This window comes from Saimiri boliviensis, chromosome 2 (genome assembly GCF_048565385.1).
Source record: "Saimiri boliviensis isolate mSaiBol1 chromosome 2, mSaiBol1.pri, whole genome shotgun sequence".
Lineage (NCBI taxonomy): Eukaryota > Metazoa > Chordata > Mammalia > Primates > Cebidae > Saimiri > Saimiri boliviensis.
The window spans coordinates 143,616,564-143,634,212 of NC_133450.1; the positions used below are offsets into that span (position 1 = coordinate 143,616,564).

At 41.3% G+C, this 17,649-nt stretch overlaps 1 protein-coding gene across 3 annotated transcripts in view; it reads right to left on the reverse strand.

Moving 5' to 3' along the window:
• NUP214 (nucleoporin 214) overlaps positions 1–17,649 on the reverse strand; it is a 102,982-nt gene that overhangs the window by 27,150 nt on the left and 58,183 nt on the right. For all 3 annotated transcript variants that reach the window (XM_010341416.2, XM_010341417.2, XM_010341412.2), the window contains exons 25-30: positions 17,388–17,463; positions 15,792–15,870; positions 11,884–11,974; positions 8,334–8,395; positions 3,206–5,017; positions 1,082–1,152 (exon numbers count right to left, since the gene is read on the reverse strand). In XM_010341416.2, coding sequence (XP_010339718.2) covers positions 1,082–1,152; positions 3,206–5,017; positions 8,334–8,395; positions 11,884–11,974; positions 15,792–15,870; positions 17,388–17,463 — 2,191 coding nt within the window. The remainder of the gene's footprint in view (positions 1–1,081; positions 1,153–3,205; positions 5,018–8,333; positions 8,396–11,883; positions 11,975–15,791; positions 15,871–17,387; positions 17,464–17,649) is intronic.

Genomic DNA, 17,649 nt, shown 5'->3' on the forward strand with positions numbered 1-17,649 from the left:
AGATAACTGTTAGCTACATAAAATGAAACAGTTTGGTTCACCAAAAGGAGTCCCAGGCTACATAGAGCTTAGCAGAGGAGACACATATGTTGCCAAATCTTCTTTCTCCTTTTTCTTTTTAAACAACCACTTAAAAATATAAAATTGGCCAGGCGCCGTGGCTCATGCCTGTAATCCCAGAACTTTGGGAGGCCAAGGTGGGCAGATCACCCTAAGCTCAGGAGTTAGAAACCAGCCTGGCAACATGGCAAAAACCTGTCTCTATCCAAAAAAAAAAAAAAAAAAAAAAGCTGGGTGTGGTGGCATAAGCCTATAGTCCCTACTTGGGTGACTGAGGTGGGAGGATAACTTGAGCATGGGAGGCAGAGGCTGCAGGTGATACACACACACACACACACACACACACAGGCACAAACACCATTCGTATATTAAGAAGTTAAAAAATGACAACAACAACAAACCCCCCAAAAGCTAAAGGGTATATTTAGCCCACAAACTATAGTTTGTCAAGCTCTGGCCTAACAGGCAGGGGACTGAAAGAAATCAGGCAATGTGGCCAGGTGTGGTGGCTCATGCCTGTAATCCCAGTACTGGAGGATTGCTTGAGGCCAGGAGTTTGAGACCAGCCTGGCCAACACAGCGAGACCCTGTCTCTACAAAAATAAAAAATGAGCTAGGTGTTATGGCGTGTGCCTATAATCCTAGCTACTGGGGAGGCTGAGGTAGAAGGATTGCTTGAGCCCAGGAGTTTAAGGCTGCAGTGAGCTGTGATTGCGCTACTGTACTCCAGGCTGGGGCAATGGAGTGAGACCCTGTATCTAAAGAAAAAAGAAATCAGGCAATGTGCTTTCAAAGTACTTTCCCAGGGGACTATGGAAGGAAGATCAAAATTCTAGTGTTCCTCTCTAATCAGAGGCTGAGATTGCTGCATCTTCAAGGCAGCTGAAGGGAGTACAGCTTAAGAACCACACATGGCTATCTGATGAATGTCAACATACAACATGAACTGATTATATTACAGTGCAGAAAACTGGATTGGTTTGATAAATGTTGACATGAATGAAGACAAATGCATATTTACCTGGCCGAAGACTGTTCCACCAGTACTGGCTGCTTGACCAAACACAGAACCAGTATTACTAGATCCAAAACCTATAAAATACAAAGAAAACAAAAATTCGATTTGGATGAGTCTTTTACATTAAAGTTTACTTCTTTTTAAATGGCATTCAGGTGTGGGCTGTCTTAGCCCACAATAAATCAACTTATGAATAAAATGTTTCTCCATCTAGGAAGTGGAGAAGATTCTGAGAAAATACTTTAAAGACCCCTTTTCATTGTTAACATTTTAAAATAGTTTAAAGTCCTACGGACTGAATCCATCTCTTCTACCAAACCCCAAAGTGGACTGGGGCTAAGAATAGCTTACTTTCAGTGACCAGAAATTCTAAGGGCTGACTTAATACTTTGAATATTTCTACTGCTTGGTTTCTTTTGAATCTCAAACACCACGTTCTTTCAGCCTAGTTTATCTTTCTTCCAGATGGCATAACATAGTTGAAGTGCTGAGCTGAACAAAAGAGCTCCAGACAAGGAGTGAGAAGGCAGGAGTTCTATTCTCTTTTCTTTTTCTTTTTTTTTTTGAGACAGAGTCTCACTCTATTGCCCAGACTGGAGTGCAGTAGTGTGATCTCAGCTCACTGCAACTTCTGCCTCCCAGGTTCAAGCAATTCTGTGTCAGCCTCCCAAGTAGCTGGGATTACAGGTGCCTGCCACCACACCCAGCTAATTTTTGTATTTTGAGACGGGGTTTTTACCATGTTGGCCAGGCTGGTCTCAAACTCCTGACCTCAAGTGACTGGCCCACCTAGGCCTCCCAAAGTGCTGGGATTAGAGGCGTAAGCCACCGCACCCGGCCTCTATTCTCATCTCTGTCACTGACTGGGTAGGTGAGCTTGGACAAGACTCAATTCCTCAACCAGGGCTGAAGTAGACAGCTAAGAAACCTTTCCACGCAGTTACTAAATGAAAGAAGATTCCTTCATGGGTTCTGAATCTGTTGAAATAGTATGACCATGCCTGCGCATGAGGTCTTCTCAAGTTCTGACAGCAGAACAAATGGCGCAGCAGAGATCGGGACTGTGTTAAATGTCCTCCTCTCTTTTAAGACTCGCAGGGCCTTCTTGTTCCCCATTCGCTGAACCAAGTTGGCACATTTCCCATCATTCAGCGGCCCACTGGCCTCTTCACAGGGCATCGGGTGGGTCTCAAAACCGTGTCTGTCTTTTCGATACTGTGTCCTTATAGTTGAATTTAGTAATGAATATAACAAACATTTGTTGAAGAAAGAAAGAAAACATTTCCTTTCTAATAAATTATGAACCATTTTCAAATTTTCATCGAATAATGCATTAGCAGTTACTAGTAATCTTGCCCACCATGAAATCATTGATCCTTGCTTTTCTCCCAGAGTCTATTGCTGAAGAATTGCCTTTCATAAGGTAACTATCAGAAAGCAAATCTCAGGACAGATTTTAAAATTGCCTTGCTTTTTGATAACTTTTGGAAGTAAAAGCAGCTGCTAAAATGAAAAATGCAGTAGTGAAGAATTTCACCACCAAAAACAGTAAACTGTAGCTTTTACAAAAAGTCACCACATTGAAAATAGGAAAAAACTCCAAATTAAATGTTAGTATCTACCATTACAGTAAGAAAGATCGTGTCAGAGGGGACAGAAAACCCTGGCAGGACGGTGGACTATGACGACTCTTGGACTCTCCTGCTGGTTCTACTAGCACTATCTGACATGAGCGCAGTCTCCTTGACACTTGACAGCTTTGGGCATAATGACCTCTAAAGTGCCTTCCAAATTTGAAATTTCCTATCTATCAGTCATTAAATTACTTGCTAGGACCTTAAACTAAAGATGCTTGTTTTTTCCCCATGAAACTGTCACTCTGGTAGCTAGCAGGTGACAACTTGCTAAGAAGCAAAACTGGAGCTGCGTTAAGCTGTAACAGATCCAGCCAATTAGGCCAAACAAGTTCCTGACACCGCATGTGCTCCACGCTGCCTTCCTTAACCTACAGAGTATTTTTGGGTTCTGAGTCTCCCTTCTTTTAATTACAAAAGTAATATGGGTCTGTTGCTAAGGTTTCAAATAGCAGAGAGGGAAACAAAGTAAAACTCTTCCACAAATTCTTACCTGAAGCTTGACAGAAGCTGAACCCAGAGGATGCTGCTGTTGTGGTGGCGGCTGAGGTACCACCAAATACAGAGCCTCCTTGTCCAAAGCCAGGACTCTGCCCAAAAGCAGGGGGGTTGCTTTGGCCAAACAGCCCCCCTCCTGTGTTGGTAGATGACTGTCCAAATGAAAAGGAAGTGGAGCTACTGGTACTTGAAGAGGAACCAAAGACACTTCCACTGGTGGATGTGGGGGTAGAGGAAGCAGGCTGACCGAAGGCAGGCACAGAACTGAACCCAGGTTGACTGAAGGAAAAGCCACTTGCAGCGCTGCTCGCTGACTGTCCAAAGGCTGGGGCCTGCCCGAAGGTTGTCTGTCCAAAGACCCCTGGGGCTGAGGTGCCAAAAGCTGGACTGCTAAACCCTGAGCTGCTGACCTGTGGTGTGGCAGCCGCTGTGCTGACTACACTTCCCGTCTGCTGCCCAAACAGGCTGGGTGCAGTGCTGGCTGCCACCTGCCCAAACACGGGCGTGGCAGAGGGGGCAGTGGCTGTGTTGTTGGTGAGCTGGCTGAAAGCTGAGCTAGAACTGGCAGCAGGGGGCTGAGCAAAGACCGCTGATGAGCCAGAAGTGACAGTACCAAATGCTGCTGCCTCTGCAGCTGGACCAGGAGCAACAATGGGTGTGGTGCTGGAGGCTGTGGGGGCACTTGATGTTTCGACAGCCACAGGGCCTGCACTAGAGATAGCAGCTGCTGTGACAGCAGTCTGCTCAGGCACTGAAAAGGTGGAGGCAGGTGGTACTGACTCTGTCCTGACATCAGGGGCCCCACTGGTGGCTGGAGTAGCCTCTGCAGAAGGTGCTACAAGACCGGTACTAGATGCTGCAGTGCCAGAGTTGCTGACTGCAGGCTGGGCAGGAACAGGTTCTTTTTTAATAGAGTTGGAAGTTTGCAGAGGAGCCTGGGGAAGCTGGGCTGACTGCTGCTCCTCTAGAAGTGAGGCTGTTGATGCTGACACCTCACTGTCACTTGGCTTCTCAGGCAAAGCTGATAAAGTGGCCTCTTCTGTGCTTCTGCCAGAGGACATAGGCAGGGAGGGAGTAGTTGCTGAAGTCAGGAGGCTACTGAATGACAATGTGGGGAATGATGCTGGAAGGGGAGTGGCAGCTGTAGTTGACGGTGGGGCAGATGGGGGCACTGTGCTATTGGTCTGTTGGCTTCCAAATGAAAAACTAGTCTTGCCACCACTTAGAGATGTCCCACCAAAACTGATTACCCCAGAGGATCCTGCACTGGTGACTGGCAGATTGCCAAAAATGCCAGTTGAGGAAGTGCTCGTGCTTGTGCTGGTAGCCGCTGGTGGTGCTACTGTGGTGGTGGTTGCAGAGGAGGTCACAGGGGGCTCTGTGAGCTTCCCTAACACTGAGGGGCCAGTAAAATTAAACCCCGAGGGCATGCCTGATGTCTTGTTTGGCTGGGTACTAGTTAGGCTTGTGGATGAAGCCTTATTGGCTGGCTTTGTAGAATCATCTGCTTGGCCAACCCGCAGTCCTGAAAAACTTCCCAGAGTCTCTCCAGCCAAAGAACTTGGAAACAGAAGCTCTCCCAACTTGGACGGTGGGGTTTCCAGTTTACTAGAGGTGGTGGAAAGAGCAATTCCAGAAGGTGCCACAGATCTACTACTAGATGGGGCAGGTTCTCCTGGGGTGGTGTTTGATGCTGATGTGATTCCTGAGGAAGGTGAGCTTTCAAGAATGGCTTCATAAGGTTTGCTTCCCCCACCAAATGAGAATGTGTCCAGCTGGCTTGACTCTTTAGTGGAGGGTGTTGCCCCTAGCAAGAAAAAGAAATTAGAAAATGGGTTGGATTTAGCAAAATATGACCCATTACATTTCCATTTACTGTGTTTCTAAGCCAAAGTTCTCTCTTCCCTCTACAGAGTCAGGGCGTCTTGTTCTCACAGCAGTTTTCTCTAAGGAGGGGGAATGAGCCCTTCTCCATACAAACATCAGCTCTATCTGAGTCGTCTGAGGTGAAAAGGAACAAATATTCTTTTTTATTAAATCACAACAAATACAGAATATCTAGAATATGTGAAATTAACATTATCCCAAAGAGAAATAAAAGGCCTATTCCCTTAATTTACCCTAATTGTGTGCTTTCCTTAATAACATCTTCAGCACAGCACTAGCCTGTGGACCTCCTGACAGACAAAGGATTTGATTCAAAATGGAAGTTCTTCCTTCATTTTATGGGCAAATAAAGTGTCGGTCCATAAAAAATCATTTTAATGTACAATTAATAGCTACTTACTAGTGCTCTACTACATCAGCTATTTGACAGAGGCAGTATGGTCTGCTGGTCAAGGACATGGGCTCTGGAGCTATGCAGTCTGCTACTTGCTGGCTGTGTGAATCTGGAAAGGCTGCTTTACCTCTCTGGGCCTCAATTTCACCATTTGGAAAATCTAGATAATTACAGTACTACTCTCATAGAGCTGTTACAAAGATTGTATGAAATACGGGTAAAGCACCCACAAGGTCTAGTCAAACAATAGTGGTTAATAAATAAAAGAGTAATAAAATTTATAAACCAAAATTAGCCTACTACAAGTGTCTCCTGAGATTTCTAACTGCTTATTACTTTATTTATTTATTTAGAGACGGGGTCTTGCTCTGCCACCCAGGCTGGAGTGCAGTGGCGTGATGAGTTCACTATAGCCTGATCTCTCGGGTTTGAGTGATCCTCCCACCTTAGCCTCCCAAGTAGCTAGAATACAGATAGGTGCGTACCACCAAACCTACCCAATTTTACAGCATTTTGTTGAGACTGGGTGTCCCTATACAGCCCAGGCTACTCTTGATCTCCTGGGCTCAAGTGATCTTACCGCCTTGGTCTTCAAAAGTGCTGAGCCGCTATGCCTGGCTAATATTGTTTTAAGACATCTGCCTGTCACAAACTGCTGGGAACTCTGCGACACCCCTGCTAACTATAATTTCCTGAAAGATCCCTTTATATTACCTGTATTTGTACTTAGTTGTTTATGGTTTTTGGATTGTGGTCTATTCTCTTTTTAATGAAAATGTTTATGTAAAATTATGATTTTATTCCTATTAGGAATGTTGACAATTATTTTGTTCCTCTCTAGTCTTTTTTTAACACTTGGTTCTTTTTCCTCTAGAAAGTGAGAATGGAAAGGAGGCGGGCCTTGAAGGTTCTTCTACATCAAAGTAGGCAAAAGTTAAAAAAAGTTTTAGGAGTGACTGTTTGAGAGAGAAAGGAATGAAATTATCAACCCATTAAGTGCCAAACTCAGACCAGGTTTAGGAATGCGCTTATGCTTTCAGCTTCCTGGCCCACTTTGAGAGGTTAGGAGCTCCCCTTTCCACTAAGAAAATTGCCACTTGGGTAGGCACATACAAAACACTCAAAGAATATTTGTTGAGTGACTAAATGAAAGATGGTCACTGTTTTATTTATAATAGGGAAAATCTGAAAATAACCTAAATGTCCAATATTTTAATTATGGCATATCTACAAAATAGAATTATGAAGCCCCATTTAAATGATAATGATTCAAGGTTTTAAATAATATCGGAAAATTTATGAGACTGTATTAAATGGAAAAAAAAAAAAAAAGTAAAAGACAAAACCCCCAGAAGGAAATACAGAAGAATGGCAATAGTCATTACCAAGGGGTGTGATGTGATTCTAAACTCCTGTATTTTTAAAAATATTTCCATATTTTCCTCAATAAAAACACATTTTTATAATAAATGCTTTCTTTTTAAAATAAAAGACTTGGGCCAGGCATGGTGGCTCATGCCTGTAATCCCCAGCACTTTGGGAGGTCAAGGTGGGCAGATCACAAGGTCAGGAGTTCAAGACCAGCTTGGCCAACATGGTGAAACCCTGTCTCTAGTAAAAATACAAAAAAACAAAAAACAAAAAAACACCTGGGTGGTGCCACGAGCCTGTAATCCCAGCAACTCAGGTGAGGCAGGAGAACTGCTTGAACTTGGGAGTCAAGAGGTTGCAGTGAACCAAAATTGTACCACTGCACTCCAGCCTGGGCAACAGATCAAGACTCTGTCTTGGAAAAACAAAAATAAAAAATAAAAACAAAATAAAAGACTTGGGATGGGTGCGGTGGCTCACACTGTAATCCCAACAATTTGGGAGGCCGAAGCAGGCGAATCACTTGAGGTCAGGAGTTCAAGACCAACTCCTGCCCAACATGGCGAAACCCCATGTCTACTAAAAATACAAAATTAGCTGGGCATGGTGGTGGGCACCTGTAATCCCAGCTACTCGGGAGGCTGAAGCAGGAGAACTGCTGGAACCCAGGAGGTGGAGGTTGCAGTGAGCCGAGATTGTGCCATTATATTCCAGCCTGGGTGACAAGAGTGAGACTCCATCTCTAAGTGAACAAAATAAGATAAAATAAAATAAAATAAAATAAAATACTTAATTGTAAATGGATAACTGGAAGGCACTTAACAAATATATCTGGCTTTTTAAAATAGGTCTTCAAATTCTTTTAAATATTAAAAACATGCTATTGATGGATTTTTAACAAATGCATGGGATGAATACGTTTGCTGGTATGTCGTCAAGGAAAAAAACGAGTTTGGTCTTTCATTTCTACAGCCTATCTGTTACTATGTCTATCTTGCCCTACAGAATCACCCTAAAAATTGACAAAATTTTAAATTACAGATGAAAAAGATGGAGAAATTTTATTTCATATGCTAACATTTAAATGTTAAAGCACAGCCCTGATTTTCCAGAAGCAAATCCTTTCCTTGTCCTTAATTATGAAAACAGAAATCCTTCGCATCAGTTTCTTAAATTCAGCATATTTCTCTCTCTCTCTTTTTTTTCCCAATGGGTGAGCACTTTCTATGTTGCCCAGACTGGCCTTGAAAGAGTGGCCTCGCCTCCTTAAGCGCCAGGACGACAGTCAGTGCCTGAGCCACCACGGCTCCCACATTCAGTATATTTCTGATGTACATTATCAACACTGAGGTTACTGCAGATACTGTAAGTAAGACTCAGGAGCAAGTCAAATGATAACATCTAGGCAAAAATAACCTGTAGTTGTTGAGGGAAAACATATGAGTAATGCTACTCAACACAGAGTCTGTACCTTGTGCAGCAGTGAAACTAGAAGACGGTGTTGGTGTGATTATCCCAAAATTAAAGCCAGTCCTAACAAGTGGAAAAAGAGAAATTAAAAAGGAACAAATCAAGGCACAATACTGTCCTCTTAATATTCCATTTTATAATTCATTCATACAAACCAAACTCAGGAATTTACAATCTAGAAGATGAAGAGTCAAAGCACCTGTTTCAGAAGCAGTAAAGCTACTCTATAATCTCTAAGCAGACAGAGCAGTTTGTGGATGAGACACGATGGGGATAGAGGTTGAGGGCCTGTTGGGGGACGGCTGGGCTTCCTGTAGCAGAAGTTTGAGTGAGGACTTCTCGCAAATGAGCAAAGCTACAGCAGTAGAGACACAGGAGGAATGTGCACGTGGGAATGGGGGCTGGAGCAGATGGTCTGTTTAAACAGGTAAGAAAGTAGTCCCCACTTCAGAGGAGAAAATGTGTTTTCTGACTTTTAGATACATTGCTGTATCACCAGTCTGAACGAGTTTCCTTTTCTGTCAAGAAGAAAGTGTCATTTTATTTTCCTCCAGTGTTCAGTCGCTCCTCTTCGAAAATACTCTTCAGATCAAAGTATCTATATGTCTCTATCAGTAGCCAAACCATTCCTTCTATATGACTCAAGGTCCCCTCACTAGGGGACAGAAGGAAGGTCTGGCGAGACAGAAGCACTGGACTAGGGAGAGCCTCTCAGAACCCACATCAAGACCAATGAGCATGTTGGAGAGCCCCATCCTGCTAAGGAAAACAATGAATAGAATGAAATAGAAGGCTTATCTCTGTCATTTTGACAGAACTGAATTTTAGGGCTGGGAAAATTTAGTTCAAAAACTTTCTAACTCCTTTCACCATCTTCTCTCTCCCTCTGTACATTTTCTTTACACTGTAAGTGAAGACACCATAGCTAAGGAAGAAAATTCCACACAAGTGTGAATCAGAACAGATTATTCACTGATAAAAACTCAGGCCAGGCATGGTGGCTCACATCTGTAATCCCAGCATTTTGAGAGGCTGAGGCAGGTGAATTCCTTGAGCCCAGGAGTTTGAGATCAGCCTGGGCGACGTGGTGAAACCCTGTTTCTACAAAAACCAAAACCCAAAAAATAAGCAAAAACAACAAAAAAACCCCCACAAAACCAAAACCCAAAAATTAAAAAACAAAAATCAGCCAGGTGTGGTGGTGTACACCTGCAGTCCCAGTTATTTGAGAGGCTAAGACAAGAGGATCACTCAGTTCTGGAGGTGGAGGTTACAGTAAGCCATGATTGCACCACTGCGCTTTTTTTTTTTTTTTTTTGAGCCAGAGTCTCGCTCTGTCACACACACACACTTCAAATCAGATTTTAAACTAGTTTTAAAATATAAGGAACCAAGCACATCAAAAATAGTAAATAATGTAATAACTTAGACACTTTTGACCATCACATTAAAAATAAAAACACAAACTTTCTAGGTGAAGAAATTTTATCTAATAAGAATTAAGCCATTGATTCAATGACCCCAACTTTTCCAAGTTATTTTATAAATGGGAAGAGGGGCAGGCGCAGTGGCTCATGCCTGCAATTCCAGCACTTTGGGAGGCTGAGGTGGGTGGATCACTTGAGGCCAGGAGTTCAAGATCAGCCTGGTCAACATGACAAAACCCCATCTCTACTAAAATACAAAAATTAGTCGGGTGTGGTGGTACACACCTGTAATCCCAGCTACTTGGGAGGCTGGGGCATGAGAATTGCTTGAACCCGGGAGGTGAAGATTGTAGTGAGCCGAGATCTCACTACTGCACTCCAACCTGGGTGACAGAACGAAACTGTTGCAAAGAAAAAAAAAGGGTGGCAGGAAGAAGAATATCATTTCACAGAAGTAAAGATTATTTAGTCATCTTTAAAGACGCAATAATTCTTGGCACTGACCTACTCTTTAAAATTTGCTCCGAATTACCTTTGGGAAGTATAAAACATAATGATTTATAATAAAGAAAAAATACATATTATTACTTTCCCCCTCAAGTAATATTCTAATACACTCTTTTCTCCTAACATGTTAGGCTGAAGGATATTCGAAAAATACATTAAAATCAGGAAAAAGAGACTGTAGTTAGTATGATTCCAGTTACAAAAGCATAAACTGAAAAACTTAAGAGGCTTTTCTAATGGAACTGAATGCACAATGCTTCAACAGCAAAAAAATCTTTTGACTCGTTTTGATCTCAGTTCCACAGAGTCTAACCCAATCACTGCAGGGAAGAGAATGCTTCAGCAGCTCACACAGGTTTCAACTATAAGTGCTCATAGCACAGAGAACAGGCACCTTAACAAAGGCTCATCTTGAGATGAGGTTTAAAAGATTCATTTTTAAGAACAACTCAGCTTTACAAGTACAGTCATCACTTTTTTTAAAAAAAGAAACGGAAACAGATTCTTCTACATCTATATAAAACCTCAAATTTCAAATGGCTATTATCTTTCATTACATTCTCTAAGAAGTTTAGTATATTGCATTCTCAATGCAGTAAGCCTATTTTACTTTATTTTTTATTTTTGGAGACGGGGTTTTATTCTGTTGCTCAGGCTGGAGTGCGATGGTGTGATCATAGCTCACAGTGACCTCAAACTCCTGGGCTCAAGGGATCTTACGACCTCAGCCTCCCAAGTGGCTGGGACTACAGAAGTAAACCACTGCACCTGGTTAATTTAAAAATTTTTTTAGAGATGAGGTCTCACTATGTTGCCCAGGCCAGTCTCCAACTCGTTGGCCTCAAGCAATCCCCCGACCTTGGCCTCCCCAAGCTCTAGGATTATAGGCATGAATGAGCCAAACATGTTCCATGTTTGTCCAGCAAAGCCAATTTGAATGTCACATCTGGCCCCCAAAATGGTGTCAGAATGGAAACATCTCAGTGTGACAAACTAGATGAACTACAGAATTTAACAGACTCACGACCCAAAGAAAATAAGGCTTAGGCAAAAAAACCAAAACAGATACACAAATACATAATAAACACGTATTGACTTGAAATGCAAAGGGAAAATCGATTTATATGAGAACATTAAACTACTGCCATTACCATCGGATGTATTACTGCCATGGTAAGAATTCTGGGTTCATACACATTTAATAAATATATAAATATATCTACAATTTTTTTTTTTTTTTTTTTTTTTTTTTTTGAGACAGAGTTTCACTCTTGTTACCCAGGCTGGAGTGCAATGGCACGATCTCGGCTCACTGCAACCTCCGCCTCCTGGGTTGAAGTGATTCTCCTGCCTCAGTCTCCCGAGTAGCTGGGACTAGAGGTTCACACCACCAGGCCCAGCAAATTCTTGTATTTTTTAGTAGAGATGAGGGGTCACCATGTTGGCCAGGATGGTCTCAATCTCTTGACCTTGTGATCTGCCCACCTTGGCCTCCCAAAGTGCTGGAATTACAGGTGTGAGCCACCATGACTGGCCAAATATATCTATAATTGTTAAGGGGAATTTGAGGAAGCTAATTGTTAGTAATATGCCACAAAACTTAAGTTCATTACTGACCCTGATGGAGAAAATGAGAAAGGCTTGCTGAACTGCCCAGAAGCAGATGGGGTCGAAGTCACGGTTGTTTCTGTCTTGGCTGTCCCTGGCCCTGAAATTATGAAAAAAAAAAATATATATATATATATATATTTATATATATAAGAAGAAGAAGAAGATTACGAAAACACAAAAACAAAAGAAGATTACGAAAACACAAATTCCAGTGTAGAATTCCCTGTAGCTCAGCCTATGTGGTGCTGCTCAACACCGTATGTGCCTTCTGTGACACATCAGGGGCCATGGGGAGAGAGCACATTGCCTCCCTTGTGCTTGAGGTCTCCGAAATTGCTCTGTGGCTCTGTCAATGTTAATTCCAGTCTAAGGTGTGCCATACTCTCTTTTCCAGAAAAGATACCAAAATAGTTCTGGTACAGTTTAAATGTAGTTTTAAAAGTACATTCTTAGAGATTTCAATGGTATCAGAAAATGCTTATAATGTGAGGCTAAGCCTCCTCCCCACAAAAGTAAATAAAACTATACATAATGTAGCTTTATAATTATTTGAAATTAATCTATAGTGAAGGACAGAAATCCAAAAGAGAAATAGGTTCATAAGCTAAATATTTCTGAGTAGTGACTTTAAGGCTATTTACTTCTACATACATTTCTGTATTTTCCATAGATTTTGTTGGCATTTAACAAATAATAGTGCTCTTTTTTTAAAAAAACTTATAGATATAAAACATGATTGCTGTAATATAGAGACATACAAGAAGGTTAAAAGTGCAATCCATCATTCTCCCCATGTTCAATTGCACTCTAACTACTTACTTATAGTTTGGGTACAATCTTCAATCTTTTCCCTACTGCTCTATTTTTTTATTTACTTAGAGACAGTCTCACTCTGTTGCCCAGGCTGGAGTGCAGTGGCTCAATCCTGGCTCATTGCAACTCTGCCTCCTGAGTTCAAGTGATTCTCCTGCTTCAGCCTCTCAAGTAGCTGGAACTACAGGCGTGGGCCACCACGCCCAGCTGATTTTTGTATTTTTTTTTTTTTGAGACGGAGTTTTGCTCTTGTTACCCAGGCTGGAATGCAATTGCGCAATCTCGGCTCACCACGACCTCCGCCTCCTGGGTTAAGGCAATTCTCCTGCCTCAGCCTCCTGAGTAGCTGGGATTACAGGCACGTGCCACCATGCCCAGCTAATGTTTTGTATTTTTAGTAGAGACGGGGTTTCACCATGTTGACCAGGATGGTCTCGATCTCTCGACCTCGTGATCCACCCGCCTCGGCCTCCCAAAGTGCTGGGATTACAGGCTTGAGCCACCGCGCCCAGCCGATTTTTGTATTTTTTATTTTTTAGTTGAGATGAGGTTTCACCATGTTGGCCAGGCTGGTCTCAAATTCCTGACCTCAGGTGATCCACCCACCTCAGCCTCCCAAAGTGCTAGGATTACAGACGTGAGCCACCGTGCCTGACCTTGCTCTACTCTGAAAGGGGGAAAGAGAAGATGAAAACTGCATTTAGAAAGCCCAAATCAAACAAAACTAAACCAAACAACAAGAAAAAAGGAACATTCTAAAGTAAATAAACACAGGGTAGACAGTAGTACAAATATTTTTAAAACTACTGGTATACAGTATATGGGATGAAAAATCACAATCTAAATCATCAGCTGAGTACTAGCTAAATTTAACAGGGTGTAACTATACAATGAGGTTGTAGACAGCTCTGCAAATGAGTAAGGGCCAGTCGAGGTGGCTCACACCTGTAATCTCAGTACTTTGGGAGACGGAGGTGGGTGGATCATGAGGTAAGGAGTTTGAGACCAGCCTGGCCAAGATGGTGAAACCCCGTCTCTACGAAAAATACAAAAATTAGCTGGGGGTGGTGGCGGGCATCTGCAACCCCAGCTACTTAGGAGGCTGAGGCAGGAGAATAGCTTGAACCTGGGAGGCAGAGGTTGCAGTAAGCCAAGATGGTGCCACTGCACTTGAGCCTGGGTGACAGAGTAAGCCTCCGTCTCAAAAAAAAGAAGAAAAAAAAAAAAAAACCAAAATCAAGAGTAAGATGGATCTGTATCAGACCTGGAGAGACCAAGACATTTACTGTAAGTGGGGGCAGAGAAGGGGACATAAGTTACAAAATGAGTATATATAGGATATGCAGTATATAGGATATTTTTCTTTAAAAAACAATGAAGTAACCTCAAGAGACATACATGAAATCATGATCTCTGGAATAAAGAATCTATGAGGCAGCTTTCACATTCTACATTATATAGCTCTACACCACAGACTTTTTCTGGACATGCAATAGTTTTACAATCAGAAAAACAATGAAGGGATTTCCATTATTAATTAATAAAAGAACTATTCTCTAAAGGTTTTAGAAATGCCTTTTTTTCAAAAAGAAACTTTTTGAAACTCTTAAATAGCACCTTTAAGGGAAGTTTCCTACCAAAAGAAAGTTCTTTTCTAAACCTTGATTACCTAGCAAGTGAAAACAGACGACCTCCTAATGAAAGAAAGGACTTCATGATCAGCAGTGAATGGTAAATCTTGGAGATTTCTTTGCAAGTTACACTACTTGCCTAGACATGCATAAAGCAAAGTTCCTTAGGTTTCTTTGATTCTAACTTCAAGAGTGACAAAAAAACTCTCCAATGAAGTCCTTAAAAAAAGTGAGGGTATATGATCTTTCAAAAACTTTTTCTAAAATGTTAGCCAGAAATAAAAATAAATTTCTTAACTTGAATCCTGAATAATATTGACAATTCCACTATAAAATTTTCCTTTAAACATAAAGCTTTAGGCCCCAGTTGAGAAGTGCTGGATACCTCCTTCTCATGTGAGGTGTACATGATACCAACTATGGTTTCATATCATTCTGAATTCTAGAATGCAACTCTGGCTTATGCAATAATGGTTTTCTTCTGCAAGGAACAGTTACTAAAGATAAACCCAGTATCCAATCAGAAAGTTTGGGATTACAGAGAAAGTCAGAAAGATTGTATAACTGAGATAATGAGAAGCACGCTGCTAAGGTATGAAGTTCAATTCCTAACAGAATTTGCTTGAAGACTCACTTAAGAGCATGACTGAAACAAAAGCCAGAATTCAGAGTGTTGTAAAAATGCAGTACTGCAGACAACACAAGTTAATTCCTTGCAACAGGAGGTAATACAGGCCAAATTAAGTAGGCTATAATAAAGGAGCCAACAGAAGGGGACACTGAGGAAGACCCACATAAAAATTAGGTTGTAAATAAGTAAAAGCATTCTGCATCAAGTTGGTTTGGGTAATGACACTTGGACAAAGTGTCTGGTCAAACACTCACGGTTACTGTGAAAACCAAATTAATAAGAATTATGCTTGAGTTAGTGTAGGAGGAGTTATGTGGAGCCATAAAAATCTCATTAATATTGACTTCTTATATACTCTGAAATCATACATCTGTTTTACTTTCTCTACCTTATAGGCTTTTTAATTGTCATTGTGAACCAACGGAATTTTTAATTCCTTTCAGTGGAAGTAATAGCGTTTAGCATTCTGATCCACTCCTCTCTCAACTGTGATCATCCAACAAGGAAGAAAAAGATAATACTATTGCTTCATTTTAGGAAAAGAATTTAAAGGGAGGTTTTTCTCCTATTGCTCTATCATTTTTCAAACTAACCTCAAAATTTAAGAAGTCTACATAGCCATCGAAGAGCATACTAGTTTCCTAGAATTTTTCAATACCTGAAGTCTTTCAAATATGAGCTCCTGTCTGTGGCCATACTACCTACCCTGAATGCTCCCGATCTTGTCAAATGTGACTCCTGTTTCCTACGGCAACTGCCTCAGTGATCTAGAACAAGAACCCCTGTTGTGGAGTTCTTCTTTCACCTTTATTTTCAAGAAAATAAAAATGCAAATTGACCTGAAGCTTTGTCACCAGATGATAACTGACTGGATGCTGGTGTAGGCCCAGATGGCTTTAGGGAATTCATTAGAGACCCCTATAACAGAAAACAAGCAAAATGTTTATGTTAAACCACTAACCGTTCTTTTTAACAAAGAAACATGTAAAATGTAAACATAAAAATATAATTTAAAATAAGCAAGCACAAACACTTTTAAATTACCAAAAAGAAAGACAAACAAAAAAAGGGTCTCAATTTAAGTAACCACGTATAAGATCATATTAAAGGATGAAAACAGAAATACTCTGTGAGCTCCAAGAAGACAGTCACACTGGCCCAGTTCACGACTATCTTCCTAGCACCTAGCACAGTGCTTGACACATCAAAAGCACTTGCATATTAGGTAGATTAATTAATGAATAAGTAAATGAATAAAATGGTTCTAGCTCTCAAAGCATTTACAATAAGGTTAAAAGCAAAAGCAAAAAGAAAACTGACTTATCCATCTCCAGTCAAGTTCCTTCACTCACTTGTCATGATTTACGTTTTGTCATGTGTTTTTCATGGTGAACACAAACACCTCCAGAAGAAAGATCAAATGTTAAATGCTTAAATGCCATTTTAAATCATGGTAAACTAAGGAACAGAGACATGTCTGAGAACTTACAGTAGGCAAGTCCTGATATCCCATCTCAAATTCTGATCTCAAACACAAACTACTCATCTCAGAGACAGAAGTAAGAGTGGCAGATAAACCAGGATTTCTTAGGAAGAGTTTCAGCACTCTCCTGACTGACCTTCCAACCATCCTAGCAATGGACAGGAGGAAGTCAGAAGCCTTGAGTCCCAGCTGTGGTTCCACCACTTACTCATTGTGAGAGTTTACATTAGTCACTCAAGCCTAGGCTGCTTCACCAGTGAGACATATCTAAACATCTATCCTCCTAGTGTACATGGTTGTTGTATGGATTAACTGAGATAATGTTAAAGTAAACTACAAAGCAAAGTGCCTCATATAAAAATGTATAGCATTAGAATCACGACCCCAAATTACCAGGTACAGAATGTTAAATGGTCTATGAAGACAGTATCACGTCCCAACTGACCTACTCTGATTAAAAGCCATGTCAAGACTGGCATAAATTGTGGGGAAAGGATCATGGGCTGTTATAAGACTTATGGTTCATTTAAACAAAATCAGGACTTAAAAACAGTATGGTCTTCACTTACACAGAGAGACACAGCGTGAATGTTAAAGTAAAAATCAGGCCGGGTGTGGTGGCTCACACCTGTAATCCCAGCACTTTCGAAGTCTGAGGCGGGTGGATCACCTGAGGTCAGGAGTTCAAAACTAGCCTGGCCAACATGATGAAACCCTGTCTCTACTAAAAATACAAAAATTACAGCGGGTGCCTGTAATCCCAGCTACTTGGGAGGCTGAGATGGGAGGATCACTTGAGCTCAGGAAGCAGACTGCAGTGAGCCAAGATCATGCCACTGCACTCCAGGCTGGACAATGGAGCAAGACTCCGTCTTAAAAACAAACAAACAAACAAACAACAACAACAAAAAAAACACACACAAAGCAAAGCATATAAAAATCAGTAAGTTACCTGTTTGGCTTGGTTAGCAGCCACTGGGGTCAACACTGGATGAGTTGTTTTGGCTGTGGAGTAGGGCACTGAAGAACTGAAAAACACACAAAGCATATACTCACAGAAAGGCATAACTAGGTATAAATCACATTCATTCTCAAGCTAACCTTCTGTCCAATATAGAATACCAGCTTTGGGTAGGATACAGATGCATGGGACCCCAATCCAATTCATTTGACATTTTTTTGAAGAATAAATTTTAAAAAATGAATTTTGGGTT